The sequence below is a fragment of the Anolis sagrei genome, chromosome 2 (assembly GCF_037176765.1).
Source record: "Anolis sagrei isolate rAnoSag1 chromosome 2, rAnoSag1.mat, whole genome shotgun sequence".
In the NCBI taxonomy this organism is placed as follows: domain Eukaryota; kingdom Metazoa; phylum Chordata; class Lepidosauria; order Squamata; family Dactyloidae; genus Anolis; species Anolis sagrei.
Genome location: NC_090022.1, coordinates 117264378 through 117291390, shown reverse-complemented (window position 1 = coordinate 117291390; position 27013 = coordinate 117264378). Strand labels below are relative to the sequence as shown.

At 38.9% G+C, this 27013-nt stretch overlaps 1 protein-coding gene across 1 annotated transcript; it reads right to left on the bottom strand.

Moving 5' to 3' along the window:
* Positions 1-413: 413 nt before the first annotated feature.
* On the bottom strand, positions 414-27013 carry NUP85 (nucleoporin 85). The gene is made up of 19 exons (XM_060764706.2): positions 26886-27013; positions 25058-25151; positions 21484-21646; positions 21016-21086; positions 20419-20462; positions 18776-18845; positions 18193-18314; positions 17554-17688; positions 16311-16433; positions 15330-15461; positions 13748-13854; positions 13392-13475; positions 12437-12502; positions 6900-7051; positions 6687-6804; positions 5264-5364; positions 2834-2985; positions 1864-1950; positions 414-612 (listed from the first exon to the last, which is right to left on the bottom strand). Exons 1-19 carry the CDS (start codon positions 26916-26918, stop codon positions 511-513), a joined length of 1956 nt encoding a protein of 651 aa, XP_060620689.1. The 5' UTR covers positions 26919-27013; the 3' UTR covers positions 414-510.

Sequence of the window (27013 nt, the reverse complement as noted above, 5' to 3'; positions counted from 1 at the left end):
TGGTTTTGAACTGCCTATCTTTTGGTCAGCAGTCCTGCCGGCACAAAGGTTTAACCCATTGCACCGCCGGGGGCTCCAGCTTGCAAACTGATTGAGGGGAATAATTTATTGCTGCCTGGTGTAAGCTAAATTACAGTTGCTCTGGTTATGTATTTATGTATATGTACATAAATATATATTGAGTGGAGAAAGGATATGCTTCCTTTTAGCATACAAAAATGAAAATAATTTTGGTTTGTTTTAGATGGCCAGGTTAAGTAGACAGAGGTGCTTACTGCAAGACATTTTCTATTACTAAAATCGCCCATCACATAAATCCCATGGCATTGTACCAGTAGTGCAATGAATTATAGTGCTAAGATAGTGAATTCATTGCAAACTAATTTTTCCTGATGAAGAAATTACAAGAGAGATGCAAAAGCCAATGTTTATTCCTATAAAAAACTCAAAACCTGGTATGTACAGAAAGTCAACAAAGTAGATGTTTTGTGCTGGTCCACTGAACCTTGCTCATGGCTCTTCCACTGTCCCTTCTTTTACAATGGCTTTGGCAAGGTTCCGTGCCATGGCCAGCCTCAGCATCTCTACCTTCATCATCTCAGCATCATCATCCTAGAAATGAAAATAAACCACAGAAATTCACTTCCCTCTTCAGCTCATTAGATAGGAATAATCCGTACTTGCAGTCAGAGTAATGTTTCCTCTCATTCCCATGGATGGCATCATGCAATCACAGGGTTGGAAGAGACCCCAAGGGCCACCCAGTCCAACCCCATTCTTTCATGCAGGAAAATCACAATCAAAGCACCTCCAACAGATCGCCATCCAGTCTCTGTTTAAAATGTGAGTTTTTAAAAAAATGAAAAACAGGTTTTGGTGTTTTCCTAGAGCTTTGTGCTACAGGGTCTAACTAAAATGCTATATCCTTACATGAATAAACTGTAATAAATTGTACACATTTTTAGCTGCCAAAAAAGCAAATAACAGAGTTAATTTGCATTCAGCCCTGGGGTGCATCTCACAGTGTTCTATGGAATGAACAGGAAATAGTATTGCTCATGGAATACTTTATAAAGTTGTTTCTGCTAAACAAAGAAATATATATTGTAACTTGCTACGAGATGTTTCATAAACCTTCCGCAGGCTGAGACAAGCGCTTGCAGCCTTGGTCAAGCCTTTCAGATTATTGAGTGATGTTAGGAAATCTAGAATACTACTTATCCAAAGAAGTGGTTTCATTCCAGCAAGCGCAGAACTTAAGGGAACCGGTAAAGTTTCCTGCTGTCCCTTGCTCTGCCAATACTGCCATGCAGAAGAGAAATTTCTCTGAAAATCCTCTTCCTAGGCTACAGAACTGGGTAAAGGAGGAGTTGGCTAAGAATGGGCAAGTGGAGACTGGCAAATTAAGCTATCATTTATGGACCCTTCCACTTAAAATCCAAATCAGGTATTTCAGAAAGAGCAGTGCAACATATTGTTGCTGTTACATCTTCCAAGCATTTCATCAATTCGTATGTCTCTGATATCCCCCAAAATTGTTTTAGAAAAAGATTCTGGGTTTATGGGTGCAGTGCACTCATGGGATTAAATTTACTCTGCTAAACCATGGCATGTCCCAGTTAACGGCTCCTTTGTGCACTATACAATGGCAAAACACGTGTCCCATTCTGCATACATGCAACCTGGACACAAAATGCATGGTGAGTCCCAAGTCCTCTGCCAAGCATTGTCTACAGCAGAGGTAGGCAACTTTGCCAACCATTGTCAGCAGGAAATTTAAACATGTAGGGCAAACATGCCTTACAACCGTCATGTATCAAAAACTACTTAAAACTATCACTCTTCTGGTACTTCAGCCTTTACCTGGAGCTTCTGTTTTTTGGACTCTGTTGCTGTTACATCTTCCAAGCATTTCATCAATTCGTATGTCTGATCGGCAGAGAATATCACCTGGAGGAAAGCAAATAATTTTCATACAGCTATAGTTTCTCATTATTCTTTTCTTGGAGGTTGGCTTTTATAAACATTGACTCTCTGGTAGGTCAGGCACTTTCAAGTATGAACACAAATGCAGATGGCTGCTGGAACCAAGGTTTAACATTCATGCTCTTTTTAGAACCCTTCAACTAACATTGGCCTCTAGAAAAGAGCAGGGAAGTGTGTGTGAGGGCAGGTGTGGTATACGATGATTTGGCATTTGGGAGCTTGTGGGCAACTGGACTAGAGCAGGGACCATGCAGCCCTCCCTGAGATTGTATAGCCACTCCTAGCATTTCTCATTATAGCTGTGCTGTCTAGGATAATGGGAGTTGCAGTCCAGTAGCATATAGAGGACTACATCATTTCTTCCCCTGGACTAGGACCAAGGAGAAATGATTTCTGGAAAGCACTGTTTACATTATCTGCGTATGCCAGAAAAGAATTCAAAGAGGTATATAGCCCTGTCCCTTGAGAAATTACGAGGAAATTGAACTTATAGGACAGTTGTTCTCAACCTGTGGGTCCCCAGGTGTTTTGACCTGCAATACCCAGAAATCCCAGCCAGTTTACCAGTTGTTAGGATTTCTGGGAGTTGAAGGCCAAAACATCTGGGGACCCACAGGTTGAGAACCACTGGTCTAGGCGGAAAGGCACTTTACATTTTACAAGTATTAAGCTTGACTGAACCCATGTGCAGCAAATCCCAATTCTTATAAGAACAACTCTGCTTCTTTGAAGATGATGAGGAAAGTAAATTTGGTATCTATTTCCCCCATGAATGCCCCAACTTGGTACTGTTTTAGTATTTTTATAAATTGGCTGATTATCTAATTTTCAGAAATGCCAGACTTGCCTCTTTCTGTTCCAGGAGAGGAAGGGCATCAGTTAACAGTGTCATCCAGAAGGAGCATGGGGCAATACGAGCGGTCATCAACATTAACAGCAGCTTTGCTGCTGCAAAAAACTGCTTCTCACCATACAGCCGATGAAATTCCCGGTATTTTCCTGTAGCCAAATGACAAGTTAGATCAGCCACTTCTATAGAATCTCAACGCTATCTGTTATCAGTCATTGACTTAACAAAGTAACCTAACATTGTGGTTAGCACAAAGCAGACGGTACAGGGCACAATTAAGTGAAGATTAGTTTCAAGAAAAAACTATTTAAATGAATTGGAGAGTCTCATTCATTTTAATACGACAAGTCATGAGCAATCTCTAGAAGGTGCTTGTAATGTACAGGGCTCAAAGTAATCATCTGCAATTGTTTCTGGAAAATGGGAGAGCTAGCTTTGAGAGTTCTGAAAATATCAGCTTTCATTTAGAAGCAAAATCTATTTTACTAAGACTTTAGTGTTGTGTGGAATGTTAAACATGGGGAGAAAGCAAGAACTTGTGGGTTTAAAACTGGTGTCTTTTTAACTTGCAATTATATTGTCATGATAGCTTCATAAAGCTTCAGTATAAATTCTAAGCGTGTGAAGAATAAAACCATACTTTGTGAGTCTTTTTTTTTTGGGGGGGGGGGAGAAAAAGTGGGGTGTAAACAAACACAATAAACTTCTTATTTCTAAGCTATTTTTCCAATAGTGGGATTAACATTGTGACAGTGGTTGCCACAGGGCTTTGTTTTTGGCATCCTCTGGTCTCAAGCTGGCAGCACGGATATCTTCGTTGATGGTGTCCATCCATCTTTTCTTTGGCCATTCACATGGTCGTTGTCCTGCAATCTCCAAGTGTAGTGTTGTTTGTGCTACTGATGTTGGTTCTCTTCTGACAACATGGCCGTACCACCATAGTCTTGCTTCCTGCATTTTCTTGCTGATCACTTTTATTCCTAGTCTTTAACAGATGTCATCATTTGGCACATGGTCAAGAAGTGTCAAGCCAATTGTCCATCACAGCATTTTCATTTCCATTGTGTTAAGGCTTGTTCATGCTTCTTTATTGCTGGCCAGCACTCTGCCCCATAGAGGGCTACTGGGCGAACAACTATAGTGTAGATCTTAGCCTTGAGTTGTTCAGGCATTTTCGAGTCACACAGAATGCCAGTATGCTGCCATTTCAACCAAACTGCATTTATTCGTGACCATACATCTGGCACTGTGTCTCCTATTGAGACCAGTGACCCTAGATATTTGAATTGGGTGGCCTTCTTTAGTGCCTGCCCATTAATTTGTTTTTCCAGTTTAAAGGCCACATTCCAGGTACTCTGTTTTGGGTATGTTCAATTGAAGTCCATTTTCACTGAGTCTATCACTCCATGTCTGCAACTGTTGTTGGAGGGCTGCATGTTTTTGGTGGCCAAATGCTATGTCATCTGCATTTAGGAGTGTCCAGGGTTGCATAGTCTACAAATCTACTGTGGCAGTGTCTATGCTGGGTATGAATAGTAATGGTGAGAGTGCTGATCCCTGATGCACGCCAACAGTTATGTTGAAGGGTGGAGAAATCCCTGCAGGGCAGCGAACCATACTTGTTGTATTCTTCTATAGTAGCTTTATCCATGTTACATAGTCTTCTGGTATTCCATGTGACCACAGTGCTCGCCAGATCAGGTCATGGGGAACACGATCAAATGCTTTTTTGAGAATGCAAAGTGCAGTGGTTTCTTCTTTTCCTGTTTTTCCATGAGTAACCAGACAGCATCTATTGCATCTATTGCGCCACAGCCCCTAACAAAGCCACACTGATTTGGTGTAACAGCTGTGTGACATAATAAACATAAAATTTCTTATATAATTAATTTTCTTTATTTCTCCCTTCAAATGGCTTTAAGATGGAACAAACTTATTTTACTAAGCCATGTTCCCTCTATTTCTATTCAGAGGGACAGAGATACTTTTACAATTATACATATCTATATTATCCTATTTTAATACCAGCTTCCTTAAGTGCTAGAACGTCTGTTGGATGAATCCAAGGCAAAGCCTGCAGCAGTAAGATCGATTCCAGTAGTTACTTAAGCAGCAAACCAGGGATATGTATTTTGGTAGTGCATCTGGAAACATTTCCAATAATAGAGTTTTAAAAACAAACTTCCCCTTAATTACATAAATATAAAGCCTGCCAGTTCACTTAAGCAGAGATTACAGTTGCATCCTCAAAAAACAACTCATAATAGCCTCTGGGCTGTTAGTTTTCCTAAACATGGACCTTTTATTGCCATGTGCAAGCACCTCCCTGCCAGGTTTCCACAAGTTGTGGTGTCATCACAAGACTGCCTTATCCAACACTACAGTACATTAAAATAAAATCAGAAAGCTGCAAGCTGTAGTTCTCACCAAGAAATGTCAGTCGGTCACTGAGCAGCATAGATGGTCCCAAGTTATCGATGAGGTCCAAGTCTGAGAAGGTGCCTCTTTCACAGTATTCCTTCAGGAATCTGGAAGATTGGATGTGTATGAAGCCAGGTTAGTATCATAGCTGCCCTTCATTCCAAGGAACCATGCTAAGAAATCAAAGCCTGCCATTCTGAAGGGCATTGCCTTTTAACAGCTAAGACTGTGATCTCAAACCTTCTAACTGTCCAGTGATGTGTTTTCACTGGCCTAAGTTGAAGGCACATTTCACTGTCATATGCATTTTTACAAGTGTGAAAAAGTAGAAAAGTACCCAACAGGCAAAGGACTGCAGCCCTGTGTTAGGCATAGGCAAATCCTTCAGTTTTGTTTTTACTCACATTCACATTTTGTGAAAATTTGGTAAATTCTAAAGCAAAATGGAAATGAAATTCTTACTCAATCCTACTCTGTGTTTCTCCATGTGATACTGTGTTTCCTCCTGACTAAACAAAGCACTACAAAAGGTAGCCTGATAACAGAGAAACCTCTCTCTGTAGTTAATTCAGAGCAATTCCAACATGGAGCTATTCTCATTTTTAAAGCTAAAGCAGGAGCTCCAGAGAGTGAGTCTTCTTCCTGTGTCTGCTGTTTGAATGCCAACTGCTGCTTTGTTGTAAAGGTAGCATGCCTGAGGATAGAGGCCTTTTGCCTCATTGGGACGCTGCAGCCTAAAAAGGCAAGGGCTGAGTTTTCATGTGATGTGCAACATATCTTGTTAGCAGCTGTGTCTCTCTTCGCTGCTGTGTGCAGGGAATCCTAGGGCCCTTCCACACAGCTGAATAAATCCCTACATTATCTGCTTTGAGCTGGAATATATGGCAGAATGGACTCAGATAACCCAGTTCAAAGCAGATATTGTGGGATTTTCTGCCTGGATATTCTGGGTTAAATGGCTGTGTGGAAGGGCCCCTAGTTGTGATCATATACAACACACTCTTGGTGATGCTACCCTTTACTGGACTGCAGAGGTCAATCCTGAATCAAGTGTTTCATATGGGTGGCTGGGGGCAGGAGGATGAAGACCTTGCCCCCAGGATGAATCCTGTCCCCTTCCAGGCTTCAGCTGAGCATTTAGAAATTTCAGCAACCAAAGAAAAAGGAGCAGGCAAAGTGACCAAGGAAGTAAGAACACAACAGACACATGAGGTCTAGATGTGAACAACTATATGGTGCTAGAAATGTGGGAACTAAAAAAAACTAGAGGGCAGAATGCTTATTTTTGGAGCATCTTGCCTTCTCCCTTATAACCATAACACTGTTGTTTCTCCCCGCTCCAACACCATATCCCCCCACCCCCGACCTCTTCTGACTCCTTTGCTCTTACTACGTCTTGTCAAAATGGTCTTTCTTATCCAAATCTTACCTATCTGATATCAGGGTGGCAAATGCGGCATCTTTTGCCCGGATGCTCCAAGACAGCGCGGAGCCAAGGCGATTATTCCGGACAGCTTTCATGGCCATGATTTTACAGATGCTACGAACTTGAAGGAGAAAATGAAGGGGAATAAATACGGTCAGTGATTTGTATTTAACGCTGACATATTATTATACTTCAAAAAACGTAAGCAAGATTCACCTTGTTCGCTCATCATTCTTTGCTCACAAATTCTCAGCACTTTGAGGGCTTTACGTTCTGTGTCCAGGGGGATCCGTTCGATATGGTGCTCCAAGTATGCTCTGCCATATTCTGGACAATGGTCAAAATAGTCTACTGCCAGCTGCCATAAACTACAGGGGGAAAAGAATGATTGAAGGGCTCTCTTTGGAAGCCAGTTCTCCCTAGACCTTTTGAACATACAAAGCTAAAGCAGCCAGCACACATGGCAAGGGTCAAGAGAGGAAAATACAGTCTGCATTAAAAGAAAACTTCAATCAGTAGATGTTTACATGCTCATGGATTCATAACTGATTCAATTCTCATTTCACACATGTGGACCATAAAAAGCAAGTATTTTCAAACTTTATTGGTTACAACAAACAATAAGTTTTGATAGCATCACATCCCCCAAAACACCCAAGAAAAATTAGAAGCCTGTTGAGAACCACAAGAAGCTGTATTTGTTGTTAATGTTTAAATCCTGAAATATAAAAATAGTGCCCCCATCCATGTAAAAACAGTCGGACCTATGTCCCATTAAACAAATGGGATTGAGCTAAATCATAACTTGAAGCATTTGTTTCAATGGAGACTTAGTCACAAATAATGTTTTTTTTTTAACTTTTTATTTTTACAATACAGAAAATACATACCTTGCACACACAAAACATTTACAATTCCCACCACCAACATGAGGATTATTATCTTTCACATATTCATTTCTTTTTGAGACAATCATTATTTCTTTATCTTTATACATTTCCATCCTGTATGCTATATAGCATTTGTATCTTATTTCTTATGACCTGATCTCCAGAATGATTCATAATATAGTTCATTACCCTTGTCCATCTATCTTCCATTTCTCTCATTCGATTTTCATTGATTTTTAAATCATTTAATTTCACATTCATAATTTCGAATTCCATTTGCTCCACCATATAATGGTACCATTTATTTATTGTCCATTTTGATTTATCTTTCCACCCTAATACTATTACTGCTTGTGCACATTCAATTATTGCTTCTTTTATTTCCCTTTTATTTCCCATTTCCTCTCTTTTCCCTACGAAATTGGCTATGACCCCAGGACTTGACGAAGCGGATTTTTAGTATAAGTATATGTTATGTTGTATTTGTCTGGTTTGTATCGTCACGGCTCACTGTACATTGTCTTTTTTGTTGTTGTTCACCGCCCCGAGTCGCCCTCGGGCTGAGAGGGGCGGTCAATAAGTGCAAGAAATAAATAAATAATAAATAATAATAAATAATACCGCTAATTCCTTTGTTATGACCCACTCATTTCCTAATATTTGATTTGCCACATTTTGTATAGTCTGCCAAAAGTCTTGTACATATTCACATTCCCACATCATGTGCATAAAGTGCCCTTTCTGGTGGCATCCATGCCAGCACTGACTACTCCCCTCTTTATAGTAGTATGCTAATTGGCAGGGTGTGCGATACCATTTGTGCAATATTTTCCTCCTCGTTTCTCGTACTTTAGTATTCCTTTCCATCCCTATTATCTCTACCACATTTCTCATTTCTTGTTCCGAGATTTGTAACTCTGTTTCCCACATAGTTTTCAAGTCCTGTATTGTACATCCATCGGCCTCTATTAGCATTGTGTATATTTTGCTGGCCTGTGCCTTCTTTCCTTCCCCTTTTTCTCTTATTATCTTTTCAAAGGCGGTATCTTCTCTCTTAACCATATTGATATTTTCTTTTGTTTTGCAATAGGCACAAATTGCTCTTATCTGTAACCAGTTTTCTTGCCCAAGCCATTGTTTAATTTTATTCTCCCTTACCTTTCCCTCTCTGTCATATAATTGTTCTACTCTCTCTATTCCTTTTTCCTTCAATATCTGGATATTTCTATTCATATTTGATTCCTTATCCTTGTTAATTATCCATACTGTTGACATTTTGGATTTTAAACTACTTATTCTCCCTTGCCATTTCTTCCACACTTGCATTGTTCCTTTCATTGGTCCTGTTAATTTATCTATATTTCTCTTATCCCATTTTCTAAAAATTATTTCTTCACAATTAACTCCATTCATTTCCTTTTCAAATCTCACCCATTTTTATTTGTCACTTGTAATTCTATTGCTCTTTCAATTTGGAAGGCATCACTATATAGCTCTAGGCATGGGCAGCCCCATCCCCCTTTCATTTCTTTTGCAATTCTCAATTTTTTCCTTACTCTTGGTCTTTTCCCCCCTTCAACCCAATAATTTAGTTTCCTATCCCATTCCTTTAATTTTGCCAAGGGAGGGATTCCTGGGAGAGCCTGAAATAGATATATAATTTTTGGAATTATCAATATTTTCAATGCCCTTATCCTAGACATCTGTCTCAAATTTTTATTCTTCCACCTTCTCAATTGTTTTAACATTCTCTTCCATGCCATTCTGTAATTTCCATCTATTATTTTATCAAGTGTCTTATATATCCAGATTCCCAAATACTTAATCTTTTTAATACCCAATTTTAACCCTGATTCCTTCCTTATCTCCAATTGTTCCCTTGGGGGTGTATTGATAAATAATATCTCTGATTTCTCCATATTAACTGATAGCCCTGATTCTTTTTTAAACTCCCTCAAAGTTAATTGAATTGATTTAATCATTTCCCTTGGTCTCTGTGTCAAAATTATTGCATCGTCCGCATACAGGTTCAATCTCAATTCCTCCTTCCTCCCAATCTTATACCCTTCCCATGTTTCATCCGTCCTTATTCTATGTGCTAGGGGTTCTATTGCCAGAGCAAATAACATTGGAGATAACGGACACCCCTGTTTGGTCCCATTTTCAATTTGAATGTTTTCCGTTCTTTGTCCATTCACTCTAATACAAGCTGTATTTTCCCTATATACATTTTTGATCATTTCACAAAAGTTATTTCCCAAATTTAGTTCTTTACATAATCTGTACAAATATACATGGTTTACTTTATCGAAAGCTTTGTACACATCTAACTTTAGAATTGACAGTTTTCTTTTCATTTTTGTCGAATGGCAAATCGCGTTGACAACATTCCTTATTGGCTCATTGATTCCCCGCCCTTTAACGAACCCATATTGGTCTTCTCCTATAATCTTTGGTAGAATAACTTCCAATCTATTGGCTATAATTTTCATAAATATCTTATAATCTTGGTTTGCTAAACTGATCGGACGATATGATTCTGGGAGCTCTGGTTGTCTATCTGGCTTCAAAACTGGAATAATTTCTGAAAGTTTCCATGTTTCTGGGACAATACCTCTCAAATATACCTCATTAAACATTGCTGTCATATATGGTACCAACTCATGCATAAAGGTCTTATAAAATTCTGCTGTGTATCCATCTATACCCGGTGCCTTAAATTGTTTCAGTCCTTTAATTACCTGAATTACTTCTTCCTGTGTAATTTCTTCGTTTAGCATGCTTTTATCCTCCTCATTTACTTTATTCCCAATTTTTATTTCTTCATTTTTCACCTGTTCTTTTTGGTACAAATCCCTGTAAAATTCTCTCATTATGTTTTCTAGTTCCTTTCTCCCTTCTTTCACCAATCCATTTTTGTCTTTAAGTTTTGTTATGCATGACTTTTCCTTTCTCCTCTTTAAATATCTCACCATTTGTTTCATTGATTTTGTACCCCATCCATTGATTCGTTGTCTCACACACTGTCTCATTTTATTCCATTGCACCTCATCCATTAATTCCAATTCTTTCTTTTTCTGCTTTAGAATACTATTTATATTTTTTCTCCTTGTTATTCTCAGTTGTTCCTGTATTAATTCGATTTCTTTTATACATTTTTCTCTTTTCTCTCTCCAACTTTTCCTTATATGGGACTCAATACTAATACATTGTCCTCGTAATACACTTTTAAATGAGTCCCATACCACATCTTTAGATAATTCTCCAGTATCATTTATTCTGTAATATTCTTTTATCTCCTCCTGAAGCTTCCTTTTATATTCATCTTTTCCTATTACCACCGAATTATACCTCCAAATTCTTTGTCTTATCTCATTGCTCAATCCCACAGTTGCAATCAGGGGACTATGGTCTGACAAAAATATTGGTTTCCTTTCTACCTTCTTTATTTGAGCTTTACTTGCTTTGTTTATTAGAATATAATCTATACAGCTAAATTTATTATGTCTTGCTGAGTAATAAGTATCTCTAATACTCTGATTTGCATGTGCATCCACCATATTAAGCTTATTTACATTTACTGCTTTATTAATTTTAGTAGTTAAGTCCAAATTGAAATCACCTGCCCAAATCAATGTCCCTTCCGCATAATTATCCAGCTTCTTTTTTGTATTCAGTATATACTGTTTTGTGTTTCTGTTAGGTGCATACATCACAGCTAATGTTATTTTAACCTGATTTATCTTCCCTTTCACGAATACAGTTCTGCCTTCCCTATCTTTTTGAACATCAAGCACCTCAAATGGAACATTTTCATTAATAAGAATCGCTACCCCTCGTGAGTTCCCTGTCCCCCTAGATTCAAAAATTCTATTCCATGTTTTATCCTTAATCAATTTATCCCTCCCCCTCTTTTTATGAGTTTCCGATAACATCATCACATTTATTTTACAGTCCCTTGCCAATTTCAACAATCTATGAATCTTGAGATCTGCATTTCCATTCAAATTTAGTGCAAGAATAGAAATATCACACATTTGTTTTGTTTGATTTCATTTTTGTATCTCCCCCTTGTCTCTTCAGCTTCCTTTCTTCTCCTCTCACCCTTTTTGCCCCCCTCCCTGTTGTAACTTTATTGGTTACAACAAACAATAAGTTTTGATAGCATCACATCCCCCAAAACACCCAAGAAAAATTAGAAGCCTGTTGAGAACCACAAGAAGCTGTATTTGTTGTTAATGTTTAAATCCTGAAATATAAAAATAGTGCCCCCATCCATGTAAAAACAGTCGGACCTATGTCCCATTAAACAAATGGGATTGAGCTAAATCATAACTTGAAGCATTTGTTTCAATGGAGACTTAGTCACAAATAATGTGAAACTAAATTGGAGGCATTATGGTCAGGAGGCTTAGACCAGAGTTAAGGCTTCTCAGTAATATCAGTTGACTGGGAACTTCAGCGAGTTTCCCATATTTTTTCATGATCTGTGGCCATTAAGTGATTAAGATTGTGAAATGCCTTTGGACAAAAGGAAGCACCACTCTTCCCTCCCTTTTTCTTGCTTAGCCTGTCATGGAGGTGACATGAAATTGGCTTTTTGCTTTCTTCTTCTCTACTTTGGAATCCCTTATGTAAGTAACATTAGGAGTTCCCACCAGTTTGAAATGCAAAATGTTCCACAAAAACAAGGAAAAGAGTATCTACAAGTAAAACATTTAGATGCTAAAGGTTACATCAACAAAAGGCAAATAAATTTGCTTTGGGTATCATTACTCAACTAGAAACCATTTGGATATAACTAAATACAAATTTTCTTCTCCCTTACAGTGCTGAAATGTATTTAAACAAAATTATTGTTACCTATGATGGGAGAAGAGCCCAGAAGCATATTCCAGTAGGAGGTATTCACGCATATTGGAACCAAAACTAAAAAAAGAACACATTGTAATAAGCTTCCTTTTAATGTACAGCAATTCCAGTTAATACCATTTTTATGAGACACAAACCCAGTTTCCTCTTCTGTCACCATTATATCTGAATTCATATCTGATTTATAGTTTCATTTCATCAATGACAGGTAAAGCTAAACTGAACTTAAGCTATCAATTACTGCAAAACATCTTCCATTTTTGTTAAACAGCAGGGAACAATTGTACTGTCACCAAAAGTTAGCACAAGAAGGATGGAAACTGTGCAGTCCACCATAGGCTGTTGAATTGCAGCTTCCACCGCCTTTAGCCAACACAGCAATTACAGTTCAATGACATCTGAAGAGCCATGCAATTCCTATCCACTTACCATAAGCTGTCTGTTTCTAATTCAAACATCAAGTCAGTTATTATTTGTAGTAATAGTAGTAGCAATTTTATTTATACCTCACCTTTCTCCCCATGGGACTCAAGGCGGGGAACAACCAACTATACAATCTAATTACAATTTAAAACAAAGTTATGAACACAAATGGAATAAGGCAAGCTTCTGCTTCTTAGCTGCAGTTTTAAATCTGTAAATGTTGAAAATACTGGCCAACTTACAGAACTGTTGCAGAACTGTACAAATAATGCACATGAAATATTTAAGCACTCTGAAGTGCTTCATATATGCATTCTTTTTCAAAAAGAGATTAAACTGAGTAGCCTTTAAAAACAAGTACACGTTTAGTTTTATATGGTGCCATCTTTTGGTGAATGCTTCCTGATACCAAACTTTTTTTTTTTTTTTTGCTTTTAATCCCTGGTTATCACCAGACCCTGAAGTGCCCTTTAACAACCATATTTGGCATGCACACAACCCCATGCGAAGTAAGACAACTCACTAAAGATTGTGAGACTGGAGGAGACTGCAGTGGTCCAGCAGGTCTGTCAAATGAGCTACAAACCACCAGTTGCTCAGGGCAATGCTGCAGAAACAAGGAACAAAAGGAAGGAGAAATAACATCATAATCAATACACCCCTGAAAACTTTACGTGGGAAAAAACAGCAACCTTCTCCACCCAATTTAGCAAACTATTCCATTTAACAGAATCACATTTTATCAGAACCCAATCTAGGAATCCATTTTGGTTTTAGACTGATTGTATATTTTTCTTTCTTTATGCACAACATTTACAAAAATCTCCTTTTCCCTATATTTAAGGTTGTAAAAAAGAAGCCCTCTGTAAAGTTAGTTACCTGCATTCTTTAATCACTTGATGGATATCAAACTCAAAGGCTGCCAATAAGATGCTATCCAAAGGCTCAGGGGAGCTCTCTCCTCCTAGGAATAGGTCCAGGCTGGACTGTTGAAGACCCAAAAAAGGTAGCATATATTCAGTGCCAAGGATATGTGCTGCAGCATCAACCTTGGGTTATGCCATTATAAACCATATGGCACAGATGTTATTTAAGAACACACAAACAAATACTGAGAAATGCCAAACAGAGGCCATACACACACACACACACATAGTAAAGAAAATATAGCCAATGTGTGGCCATGAAATGTCAGACTACCATGCACTCTGCCCTAGCCAACAAGGGCAGAGTTGGGGAATTTACTGTTGCAAAAGTGATTAATTTCTGTTACCTATTACAGCTTATGTGTAAAGAAAAATGTTGTTATTCACTGAGTTGCTGAAAAATAAGTAACACTTTACTCAGAGTATTCCTTATTAAGTTTTGTTATCTAAAATCCTTAACATTACTGACACTGGCATGGGGGGAAATCCTCTTAAGATACCTTAAAGTGCTGTTTTAAATGAATAATCTGGTTTATATGGTGAGCAGTTTACTTTCCTAGATTTGCACCTGATAAAATGAGCTCAGCTGACAAATGTTTATGCTTAATAATAAGTTTTACTCTTCCATGGTGACACTAGGGGTGTGTCTACACCAGTGGTTCTCAACCTTTGTTTGACCAGGGAGCACTTTGACCAGAGAACACTCTCCAACGTTAGTACCAAAAAGGTTATGAATCAGTTTTTGGTCAACTTTAGATTTGGCTTGTTTTTTTGGGGTACTGATTAAGAAAATTGCTTTGGATAGACCACATCAGCTCATAGTTTCAGAACATATGCCATCCAGTAGTTGCCATCTGCTCGCCCACAGAAAACCATATTTAATAAGCCTCAGCACTATAAGAGGGTTCCCTAGACCAGTTGCTCTCATTGCAATGATGTAGTAACAGTGAGGCCACAGATCATATTATAGTTCTTGGGGACCACTGGTGGTCCATGGACTCCCAGTTGGGTACAGCTGGTCTACACAGTGTACAATGAATGCAGTTTGACATGATTTTAAGTGCCGTGGCTCCATGCAAGGGAATCTTTGGCCTCTGTTGCCAAAGAATGCTGGTGCTTCAACAAACTATAACTGCCAAGTTTTCTTAGCATTTAGTCCTATCAAACTGCACTAATTCTACAGTAGGTGTACACTAGGTCCTCTTTTTCCTAGACTGAGTTGCCAATTTACTGTCAACAAAATTGACAGAGTCATCTGAGTTTCCCAAATTTAAGGCTAGCAGAGGCATAAAATCGCTTGCAATTCTGATGCAAAATAAGCTTTCCTAAATGTACTGCTGTTTAAACTTCTTATGAATATTGGTGGCAAGAGGAGATGTGGTAAATGCACCTCCACACTGCCTGCAATCCATCCCTCTAAAATGGCATCATCTCTGACAAGATAAAGCAAATCAAAGAGAGCAGCACATCTGGTTCCCTTTTTGGCGTGGATGGTAATGAGACTGGCTGTTGTTTGGAAGTGGGTTTTAAATCACCTGGGCATAGACATGGAGTTCCACGTGCTTCACAGTAGGATGGCAGTACAGCAAACGGGTCACCAGGAAGTGGTACCAGGTCGTCATGAGGTCTTTCTTCTCCAAAATGGTTTTCTCATCTCCCAGCAAGATCTGATTGACAAAGCAAGAAACAACCACAGGAGATCAGGCCTGCACAACATACAGCCCGCAAAGGGTTTCCCGGAGGCAGGCAGTGGAAAAGCCCAGCCCCTTCACCAGCTGCACACAGCAAAGAGGGGGAAGCAGACAAGAGGCAGACTAAACTGGTGGTCCTGTGACAAGTTCCAGTAATGAGTAAGCATGGAGGGAAAGAGAAGTGACTCATAAAAGTTTGTTTACAAAAATACTGGCCTGTACAACTGCCAAGTTGTGCAGGCCTGCTCTAGAGAACACTAATCTTTTCATCCAGGAAATGTGATGGGCTGGAGCCACTATGTGTTTTTGTCATCCTAGCCTTTGAAGAACCTGTTGGTATGTTTTATGCTCATGCAACTTCCATAAATAGCCATAACCATTAATCAATTAGTTCTCTTTCCTTCAAAGCTTCACTCTGTTTTGTTCCCTCCTACTTCTCAATGATGAAGCACATCAATTTTTAAGGTTCACACAACAACATGTTGATGTTTACAAAGTTCATCCTCACCCTGCCCACTCCCATTAACTTAAGAAAAAGCACAAGTGTTCTGGAGCCTCTTAAAACAAAACAAACAAAAAACCCAGTACTTTCTAAGGCATCACAGGCCCTGGTCAGAAAGGAAAGAAGGAAGACAGCGTAACACATTAGTATCAGGGGTATTATTAGCGTTAACCAGGAGAGGCCAATGGCATTCCCACAGATGTATTCTACACTGCGGTAGGGAAGTTTCGGCTCTCCAGATGTTTTGGGCTTCAAATCCTCAGACTCCAAATATTCCCTTTCCCTGGCTCCCCCATGACCCATCGTTCTCAGATCCCACGCACCTTGCAAAGGGTTTCCATGTGAGGGTTGGAAGCAAATGTGCCATCTTTCAAGAACCGCTGACACTCCTCATGCCAGTGCTGCCATTTCAGCTCCAGCTCCGTCAAAGTCTGAATGCTATTAAGCTGGGAAAAGATGCAAAGGCAGCTAAGTTCATTTCATCTCAAAATTCACAGTTGACAGCACTTTCCAATCACTTCTCATGAAAGAAGCAACATTTTGATGTTTTGGTTTTATCTAATGAAAAACTGCATCTGATGCATCCTTTCTCAAAAAATAGCTTTATAAAAGGACAGCAGAATGAATTCCACTCATTTAATTGGACTTCTAACCACAGATGTGTCTTTACAATCATAGCGGAACCAGAAGAGCAAACATTTTTCAAGGCGGTATCACAGATATCTAATAGCTTATTCTTCAGACAAAAAAAGAAGTATACTGTATTTTATTGCATAATAGTCCTCATCACATAATAGTCGTACTCCCCATTTTTGGGGTGGCAAAATTGTAGTTTTGAGTTCCTCGCATAATAGTCACAGAGCCATTTGGGGCTGATTTTCCCTTCTTTCTTTCTCCGAAGACAAGGCAGTTTACTAACTATGAAATGGAGGTCTCTGGAACTCAGACTGTCTCTCCTTTCACCAGAGAAAGAAGGAAGGGAGGGGAATCTTCCCTCCTCATTTCTCTTTTCTCCAAGGCAAAGCAGTTAAAACAAACAAACAAACAAACAGAAATGGGGCTGTTTGTCTGAGGCTGGCTCATCCCTCCTCTTCTTCCTGTCTCAAGAGATAATGCAGTTTATTTAAATACAAAGCAACCAGAAACGGGAGAATCCCAGGCAGATTTTTTTTCATTGTGTAATAGTTGCACCTCACCTCTTTTTTTTTTCAATTAACAAAGGATAGAAGGTACAACTATTATGCAATGAACTATGCTATTTTATATTTTTAAAAACAGAACAAAAAGTGAACTATTCATCATCATCCACATTTCAGCTTTGCTTGCAGAATGCCTAAATTTAAACTGCTAACACCTCATGTTTAAAATCATCCAAGGTAATGTGATAGGAGAGAAATGTTTGCTGAAGACCTCAAAGAATTCCTGACTGTGATATCTGGATCAAAACTGTGATATCTGGATCAATAGTCAGAACAACAATACAGTCAAAGGAAAAGAATACACTATTGCGAATCCATCACTGATTCCCCTGGTCAGAACGGTGTGGGCGAGCTACAGCCTACATACACTGGGAACAGGCATCTTCTTCATCAACTCGTCCAAAATTTTGCACATGTTCACTGAAGTAGGATTTGCATTGGCTTCCTTAGAAAGCAGCTGTCGAGCCTCATCCATCCGACCCTGAAGCACAAAGATAGTCACCTGCAACAAAACAAAACATCGTTGTGAACAATTATGGAATGAAACCAGTGATACCACCTAGGTATGAATGGTTATCAACCAAAACTGTATACATCATACAGCTGGGTCATTCATATCCCCAAGTCTGGATCCACTGATTCCAATAACCACACTACCACAACCGCCATCATATTCTAGTATTAAAATATTTTAAAATATTCAAAACATATGGTTTTCAAAATAACCCCCCCCCTCAAATAGCACCATGCGACACCCCTTGCCTGACAACTTCACAAGAAGATCATGGTGGGAGGGAGGGGAGAGTCCATGACACAATCCCCACAGATATGGAGGACCCAAAAGATGTTGTTCTGAAATATAATATTCAGAGCAACATTTTTAACAGGATAGTTAATGCAAATTAATTTTGACAAGCACATGTTACACTGATGTAAAAAACCACATGTTGACTGAAAAGTCATTATCCCTATTTACATGTGTTTCTGGACAACATTTCTCACTTACCACGTTCCAAAAGTTTTCATGTTTTGCTGGACTTTCATTCCTCAGAACTTCACAAACCATGTTGTCCACATCACACACGTGAAGCCGAACCCAGTCAAGGAGATGACACAGGAGAGGCCCAGCTGAGGGGGGCGGGGGGGGGGGGGGGGAGAAATATTTCAACAAACTTTTCTGGTCTTTCATATTATTCTTGGAAGATGTCACTATTTTGGCACATTGCTTATACTGGTTCGCTAAAGAAGGCTGCACAGCTGAGGATGCATTTCTGACACTGAAGGCAAAACTTCCTATAGTAGGTCTGAAGACTCACAAATTATGATGGCACTGTTCTGATTTATGTGAAATAGATAGCTGCAAAGCAAGAGAACTGCTGGCCAGAATACTACAGAAAGCTCCAAGTGCACAATTTTAGCTTTGTTGAATACTTAAAAATCAGATCATTATCTTGAAGCCAAGTTGGGGCTGGGAAATATATATGTAGTACCTGATTTGTTAAAAGTCTGGTTGCCAAAAGTGATCTTAGATCAGCTAAAGAAAGAAGAAAAGCAGCAGTCCTTTTTATTCACCACACTCCACTTTTTACCTGGTGCTGCTTCAATAAACATAATTTCGCACAGATTCCATATCAATTCCATCGCAGACAGGATGGAGACCTGAGGAAAAACAGACACCAATAAAAGGGCAACAGTCATTCTAATATTTTGAGCTTGAAGATGACGGCAAAGTAGTCATATCAGCTTTGAAATTGTGAAAAAGTGCTCGAGAGATTTTTAATGTAGAATAAAGAAGAGGCTGTTAAAATATGAGATTTAGACTTTTGTCTTATTTACAGGTGAGGGTTCAGAAAATTTCAGGCCTGAGGATAATCCCACCATGGCACTTAGTTGTGCATGTATTGAATATCCCCCTGCCCTCCTCTGCAAACAGCTTCATGTGCTGTTCTTGATACCTTTTCAGACCCAACTTAATGCTGGATGAGACAAACACACATTTCTTGGCAGAGAAGTGATATTAGTTGGAAGAACTTGTTTTGATGGCAGTCAAGGAAAGTGAACATTTATGGACCTTTGAACATGGTAGTAAACCAAAAAAGTGTAGATTTTTTTCAGAGATTTCACTAGAATGTATCAGATTTTTCTCTTTCTTGAAGAATTGGGATAAATCCTCCAATATTTCAAAATATGTCTTAATCCAATATGGCATTCATGATGCTTATCAGGATTGTCAGCTCCTTCCCTTCACAGCCATTACTCAATATTTTGGAAAACATGCTTTTGAGAGTTTTCCAGCCCTTGAGAACAGGGAAAGGGGCCCTGTGGCAGGGAAAAGGGAATTGCTTCTCCCACTTACATTAGATTCTGCTTCTGACACAGATGACAGCTCCAGTCCTTCCTACAACCCAATAACTCCAGAGGCTGTACTCTGTGCACAACCTGCTGAACCCTACAGTACAGAATGTATCATAATCCTTGGAATACAAGAATTATGATTGGCTGGAAGCAACTATTCACACTGCCAACAATAGCAGAAAGACCTTCCCACAGACCTACTTCTAGAAAATTTCACTAGTGCAGGAAGACCAGGAGAGAAGAATACCGATCTAGCAAAAGCCTAACAGTTGCTTTCCCTTAAGAAAACTGACTCTAGGAGTGGAATTTGGGACAGTGAAAAAGGAGCTATCAGGTCCAGATCCATGTTTTGAAAGATCTACACCAACCTGCCACCCTACAACTGGAATCAGGGTTTCAGAGTGAAAAATTGGCAAATGGGAAAATGTGAAGCAGTCTTCATCTTCCACTGCTTCTTACTCCATAATCTTCTCTCAAGTTCCTTTTTTACTGTTTTCACAAGACTGAAATGTTTCCAGAAATAACATTTTGAGATAACACTTTTCAGAATTACATACATATTGAATCTGGAGAAAGCATCAGTTGTTGGAAACATCAGATGCAGAAGAGTTTGGGTGGATTAAAATATTGGTTGTTATTGTATTTTAACAATAAACATGCCCCCAAATAATGAAACAATTGGTGTGTTAGTAATAAAATAGCAAAGAAATTCTGCAACAAGCACCATGCAATTCTTTTTAGGGCAACTATGCCCACTGTAATCAGACAAATGATACTATATATAGACCAACAGAATCCAAAAAGTCCAGTAATCAGAATACTAAATATACAGAAGGTACTAGAAGTAATTTAACAAAAAGCATAATATTTCAGTTACCTGTGTACTGTGATGTAAGTGCATTGCTGGGTCCCGTGTGGAAACTTGCAAAGGAAAAAAAATCCTAGAGGTCAAGATCTTTTCCTTCTTGAAAATTCAGAGCCAAAAATAAATTTTATTCCTAATCTACAACATTCTAGAGCAGAATTTGTCAGCAAATTTCAAATTCCATCCTTTGAAAAGAGTCTTCTGTATGTTCTGGGGAGAATGTTTGCATTTTTTTTCAAAAACACATTGTGAGGCCCACTGAAGAAACAGCCTACAGAAGCAGTATGTATGGGCCACATATTCCTTATCTTTTCTGTAGGTAAAGTTCTTTTTCACTTAACAACCACTTTTATAGGCTACATTCAAAATGCTACCATAACTTTTGCTATACCTATAGAACTCACTCTCATCTCAACTATCAGAATATCAATGGATGAATATGTGAAGTGATAATGTAATCCACTCTAACTGATTTACAAGTTGATAACTTCTGTAAGACATGTAGGAAGACTCCAATTAAATTTCATGAGCTGTTCAAATTATTTCTAAAATAGTCTGTCTTGGATTCAAAACCAATGAGTTCCACATGAATAGTGCTGAATGACTTACTAGCCATCTGGTGTGAATCTTCCATACAGGCTCTTATGACTGAACGGTAGTTTTTGCTCACTCGAACCAATCTTTTAAAAAATAGAAAAGCATTATTAGAATGAAGGTTTAAAAAATAATCAACACATGAAGATCATTTGCCATAATCCATGTGCTTCAACAGCAGTAATCTTGCATTCAGTTGCTACATACTCCTAAACACTACACAGACATTTGCTGGTCCTAATAACAACATTGCCAGTTTTGATTTTATTATGGATAGACATAGGTATCAATATTAAGCAAACTAATGATATGCTGAGGCTTCAATTCGTTATCCTTTCACCTGGAAATAAAACCTAGCCAAAGTAGTCAAATGTAAATGTGACTGAACAAGTAGAAAGTTGGGTTCCAAACGGAGTGATTTAGTATAGATTCCTGATCCCGTTTGGATAATTTCACAGAATCAAGATCTTAAAGACCACTTACTGGGCAGTCCTACATTTCCCAGCCTTTTCTTTCTCATCCTTCTGGAGTCCAACAAAGATTCCATGTGATTCATTGAAAAGCTTTCTCAAAGTCTGAGAGTATATGTCTTGATCTTTGCGAACAATGTAGACATAAGGACAGCCTGGGCTTTTATCTTTATTTTCTGAAACAAAGGAGAGATGTTTTAGTGTAACAACAGAGCCCAACATGAATTAAAAGGGAAACAAAAAGGTGACCTCCATATTTCTAAATTAAGCCACAATAAATATTCAAATAAGGGGTTTCAGTGTAATGGTTTAAGCCTTGCACTATGATTCTGTATATCAAGGACTGAATTTCCTGTATGGCAAAAGAAATCCACAGGATGACCTTGGCTAAATTACACTCTCTCAGCCTCACAGGAAGGCAGAGAAACCTGTTCTGTGCCAGGTTCGCCTAAAAGGCACAGAACAACGAGGATTCTAAGATTATCTTGGAGCATATGTACCTGAAAGGAAATGATGAGTGGTTATCTATAAATTTGGGACAAGAGATCATGGTAACATATGGAAATATTTCTCCATCAAGTGATGACATGCAAGCCCCGGAACTGTTTCTAAGGTGCATCTACACTGTAGAATTAATGCAGCTTGACACCACTTTAATTGCTGTGACTCGATGCTATGGAATCATGGGCACTGTAGTTTTAAAAAGGTCTTTAGTCTTCTCTGCCAAATAGGGGCAGTGCCCCATCAAACTTCAACTTCTATGATTCCATAGCACTGAGTTATGATAGTTAAAGTGTCAAATTGCATTCATTCTGTGGTGTAGATGCCGTTGTAGATGCAGAGATAAACTTAATAACTTAAAAGAACTACAGACCATCACAGGCATAAAATTAGGGGAGAAGAAGTTAAAATATTTAGGCGTTTATATTCCTAAAAATTTACCAACATAACTCAATCAAACTATAATAATTTATGGGGGGGGGAGTAAACAATCAAATGTGCAATTGGAAAAAGCAAAATTGGGATATGCCTTTTAAAAAATATATTTGGAAAATTGGGATATGTCAAGTAAAAAATTAAGACTGTCAAAATGATGATTATCCCCAAACTTTTATTCTTGCTCCAAGTTCTCCCATATAGTGTTCCCAGAAAAATAATCAAGAAATGGAAAATATCAATAAAAACTTGGATAGCAGTTAGAAATAAAAATAGAATTGCCAATTCAATATTTTACTCTCCAGAAGGAAACGGAGGATGGGGTGCACCTAATTTACAAAATTATTATGAGGCCTGCCAGTTAACAAGATTGATAGAATTAGATTTTGATGATTCAAGAAGATGGGCCAGAACTGAAAAAACAATTAATGGATGGGATCATTGTTTGTGCTTAAAAGGGTGGATGGACAATAAAACTCTAACAGAAATTAAAGGGGGGCCAATGATATCATCCTTGGAGTGCTGGAAAAAATGGCAAGGTAAATTCCCAATAAATAAAGTAGATATACTCCCAGTAGGATTTCTAGACAATAAAAAAGAACAGATATTTGGCAAAGTGATAACAAATGTGAAACAAAATGGAATGAAATTGATAAAAGATCTCCTAAACCCAGATGGGACCATTAAGGATTGGGAGACGATAAAGGAAAAATGTGGTCAATGTAACTGGCTCCTTTGGAATGGATTGGAACAAAGGATCATGAAGTGGAGGAAAAAGGAAAGCCCAGACACAGATTTTGATCGAATTTTAAAGTGGAAACTAGAAAAGGAGAAAGGCCTGGAGGGGTCCATATACAAAAAATTAGTTGGAATTCAATATAATTTGAAACAAGCATTGGTAGAAATATGGAAAGAGGATATAAATAACAATGATTCAGACACTGAACACTGGATCAAATCAATCAAAAATATCAAGTATATAAAGATTAGAGAAACACAAAGGAAAATACTAACTAAATAGTATAGAACCCCAATTAAACTAGCTCACATAACTAAAATAACCGCAAAATTGTGTTGGCACAGATGTCGAAAAATTGGCTCCTATATACATATGTGGTGGGAATGCGACAAAGTACAAGATTTTTATAATAAGGTAAAGAAGGAAATGGAAGAATTAATAGGGCATAAATTGGTTTTGAATAAAAAAAGAATGTTTCACCCAGATATCAGACAAGAACAAAAACATCAAAGCTTGGGGGGAAATTATAAAATATATGATAGTTGCCACCCAAGCAACTGTGGCCTTGGGGTGGAAAGAACATAGAAAGTGGGAAGTTAAAAATGGTATGGTTACCTAGATTTTATGCTTCAGGACTACATCTCTGAAAGAAGAGCCAAAGATACATCATGCCGAATCAAAAAGACCTGGGTTCAGAAATGGGGAAGACTGATAGAAAAGGTCAAAGGAAAAGAAAGATATAAAGAGCTGAACCATTCTCTTTCCACGATTGTTCAATTAAAATAATATTTGAATGAATACAAGTACTGTTCCCAGGGGGTGGGGGGAGTAGTAGAGGGGTGTAAAATCAATAGAAACAAGTGGGAGATAAAGGTGGAATAGATAAGAATAAGAACACTATGAAAACAATATTTGATATATATTCGGAAATGGTGATGAATTGTGATATCATTCTACCTGTGTCTGCAATAAAAACATCTATTTAAAAAAGAGATAAACTTAATAAAGCAATAACATTGTTTTGCCTTGTATTCAGACAAGATGGAGGTGCTGTGATGAGTGGTTCCCATACCTATACTCAGGGGTGTGTGCCTGCATTCACTGAAATTGTTTGAATCCCCACTGAGCTCAGTAATTAGGAGCTTCAGATAATTCAACCTGATCATGGTGGTTCAGAAACTGGTAACCGCAAATCAGATTACTGCAATGCCTCCTATGTAAGTCAACCATTCAAAATGCTTCAGACGTTGCAGCTGGTGCAGAATGCAGCTGCTCACTGACTGACAAGAAAGGGTGATCAACTGGACACAAGGGATGCACTCAAGGATTCATACTGGTTGCTAATGTGCAACTTGGTCAAATTCAAGAGTTTGATGTTTTTGTTTAAGTCATAAGAAAACAACTTGGAACCAAAATACTTAAAGGACTTAATTTCAATGGATATTTTGTGAAGTTCTGTTTGGGAACTCTACAAAAGCAGCTCTTGAGGATCGTTAATGGAGTTCTTCATACAATTATTCATCTACTGAAGAAAGCTTATACGGTATATCTCCAGTTGCATTGTGAGTGATGTCCCAAAAAGTTTCCCATCCAGGTATGGATCATATTGAGCCTATCTAGTTTCAGAGACTAGGGCCCCTTCCACACAGCTGTATAAAATCTACATTGAACTGGATTATATGGCAGTGTGGGCTCAGATAACCCAGTTCAAAGCAGATATTGTGGATTATCTGCCTTTATATTCGGGGTTATATGGCTGTGTGAAAGGGACCTAGATATCCCTTTGAACCAGAAAGCCCATCAAATCTTATTGCAAGCAAAAAAGAAAATACAGCTCACCATTGCAATGTATTTGCTATCATGAATTTGTAAAACACAACAAAAGCTTGTAAGATAGTAACATAATGCCAACCTGCAGATCTAAACAAGGTTTCACACACCAGCATCTCCCCAGGTCCCCACGAAAAGCATAACTGTTTCTTGTCTGAGTTTACTCCAGGAATCAGCTGTTTTTCAAAGAAAATGAGAGGATAGCACAGGGAAACATAGTGACATAGGATATTTACATACAAAAATATACTTTTCAAAAGTACTGGAAATACATACATGGTGGAAACAAAATCAGAAAAGAGGGAAGTACTGTGGTGGCACAGCGGGTTAAACAACTGAGTGGCTGAACTTGCTGACCGAAAGGTTGCAGGTTCGAATCTGGGGAGTGGGGTAAGCTCCCACTGTAAGCCCCAGCTTCTTCATGATGATGGTGGTTGTTGTTGTTGAAGGAGGAAGCCTCCTGGAAGGCTAATGGCTCCAATAGTTTCCCACTACTGTAGATGCAGACATTTACAAGGCTAGCTGGCACAAGCACACACAGGTCTGAATTAAACTAACTTAATTTATGAAGGGAAACATTTATATCCCTTATTGTAAACTGTTTCTATATGTTGTACACCGCCGTGAGTCGCCCTAGGGCTGAGAACGGCGGTCAACAAATGCAGTAAATAAATAAATAAATAAATAATATCCCAACATAAAATTATTTTCCTGTCATTCACTATCTGCCTTGGGGTATGGTGGAAGCTCCTTTTTGGTGGCTATTTGTCAGGGATATTTTGATTGTGCTTTTCCTACATGGGAGGGGGTGGACTAGATGGCCCATGCGGTCTCTTCCAACTCTATCTTTCTATGATTATATTAAACTGTGTCCATCATAGTACTGATGTTGTTTGACAGCACTATAACTGCTCTGGCTCAATGCCAGGGAGTCCTGGGAGTTGTAGCTTTACAAGGCCTCCAGCCTTCTCTGCCAAAGAGGACTGGTGCATCAGCAAACTACAATTCCCAGGATCCCACAGCATTGAGCCTTGGCAGTCAAAGTGGTGTCAAACTGCCTGAACTCTACAGTGTAGATGCATCCATTATTTCTTCTGTTGTTACTGTGAAAGGGCCCCTTGGTGGCACAGCAGGTTAAGCCACTGAGCAGCTGAACTTGCTGACCAAAAGGTTGGCGTTTCAAATCCAGGGAGCGGGGTGAGCTCCCACGTTTAAGCCCAGCTTCTGCCAACCTAGCAGTCTGAAAACATGCAAATATTAGTAGATCAATAGGTACTGCTTCGACAGGAAGGTAATGGCGCTTCATGCAGTCATGCTGACCTTGGAGGCATCTATGGACAACGCCTGCTCTTTGGTTTAGAAATGGAGATGAGCACGACTAGGCTTTATGTCAGGGGAAAACTTTTACCTTTACCTTACCATGAAATTTCCAATGCATCATAATTGCCTGCCACATTTCATGAGTGCTTACTTGCTTGTTGTGTGAGTGATCCTTTGATTCCTTTTCCCAATTGTCAGGGTTTAGAAGGATATTCCAAAGTTGGGAGTACCTTGGTTTTGTCCTCATTTCATCCCTTGAGTCAGCATGAAACATTCCTATCAATTCATTGTTACTTCAACTATTAGTATTATTATTGTTATCATCATTTTCAGCCCAGAAGTTTCCTTAAAAACTCTGTCTCAAAGGGGATCTATACCACAGAATTTAATGCAGTTTGACATGACTTCAACTGCCATGGCTCAGTGCTATGGCAACCCTGGGATTTGTAGTTTGGGGAGGCCCCAGCACTGTTCGGCAGAGGCGGCTAAAGACCCTAAGAAAAGACACTTCCCAGGATTCCACAGCAGTGACACGCCCGTTAAAGTGGTGTCCCACTGCATGCACTTATCCCGCAGGCCCCGCTCCGCACCGTGACCGTGGGCTCCTCGTCCACCTCCTCCATCGCTCTCCTTCCCGGCCGCCTGCCTTCGCGCTTCTCCGCCGCTCAAGCCTTCCTCCCTCTCGCGAGGAGGCTTGGAAAGCAGCCAGCCAATCGCC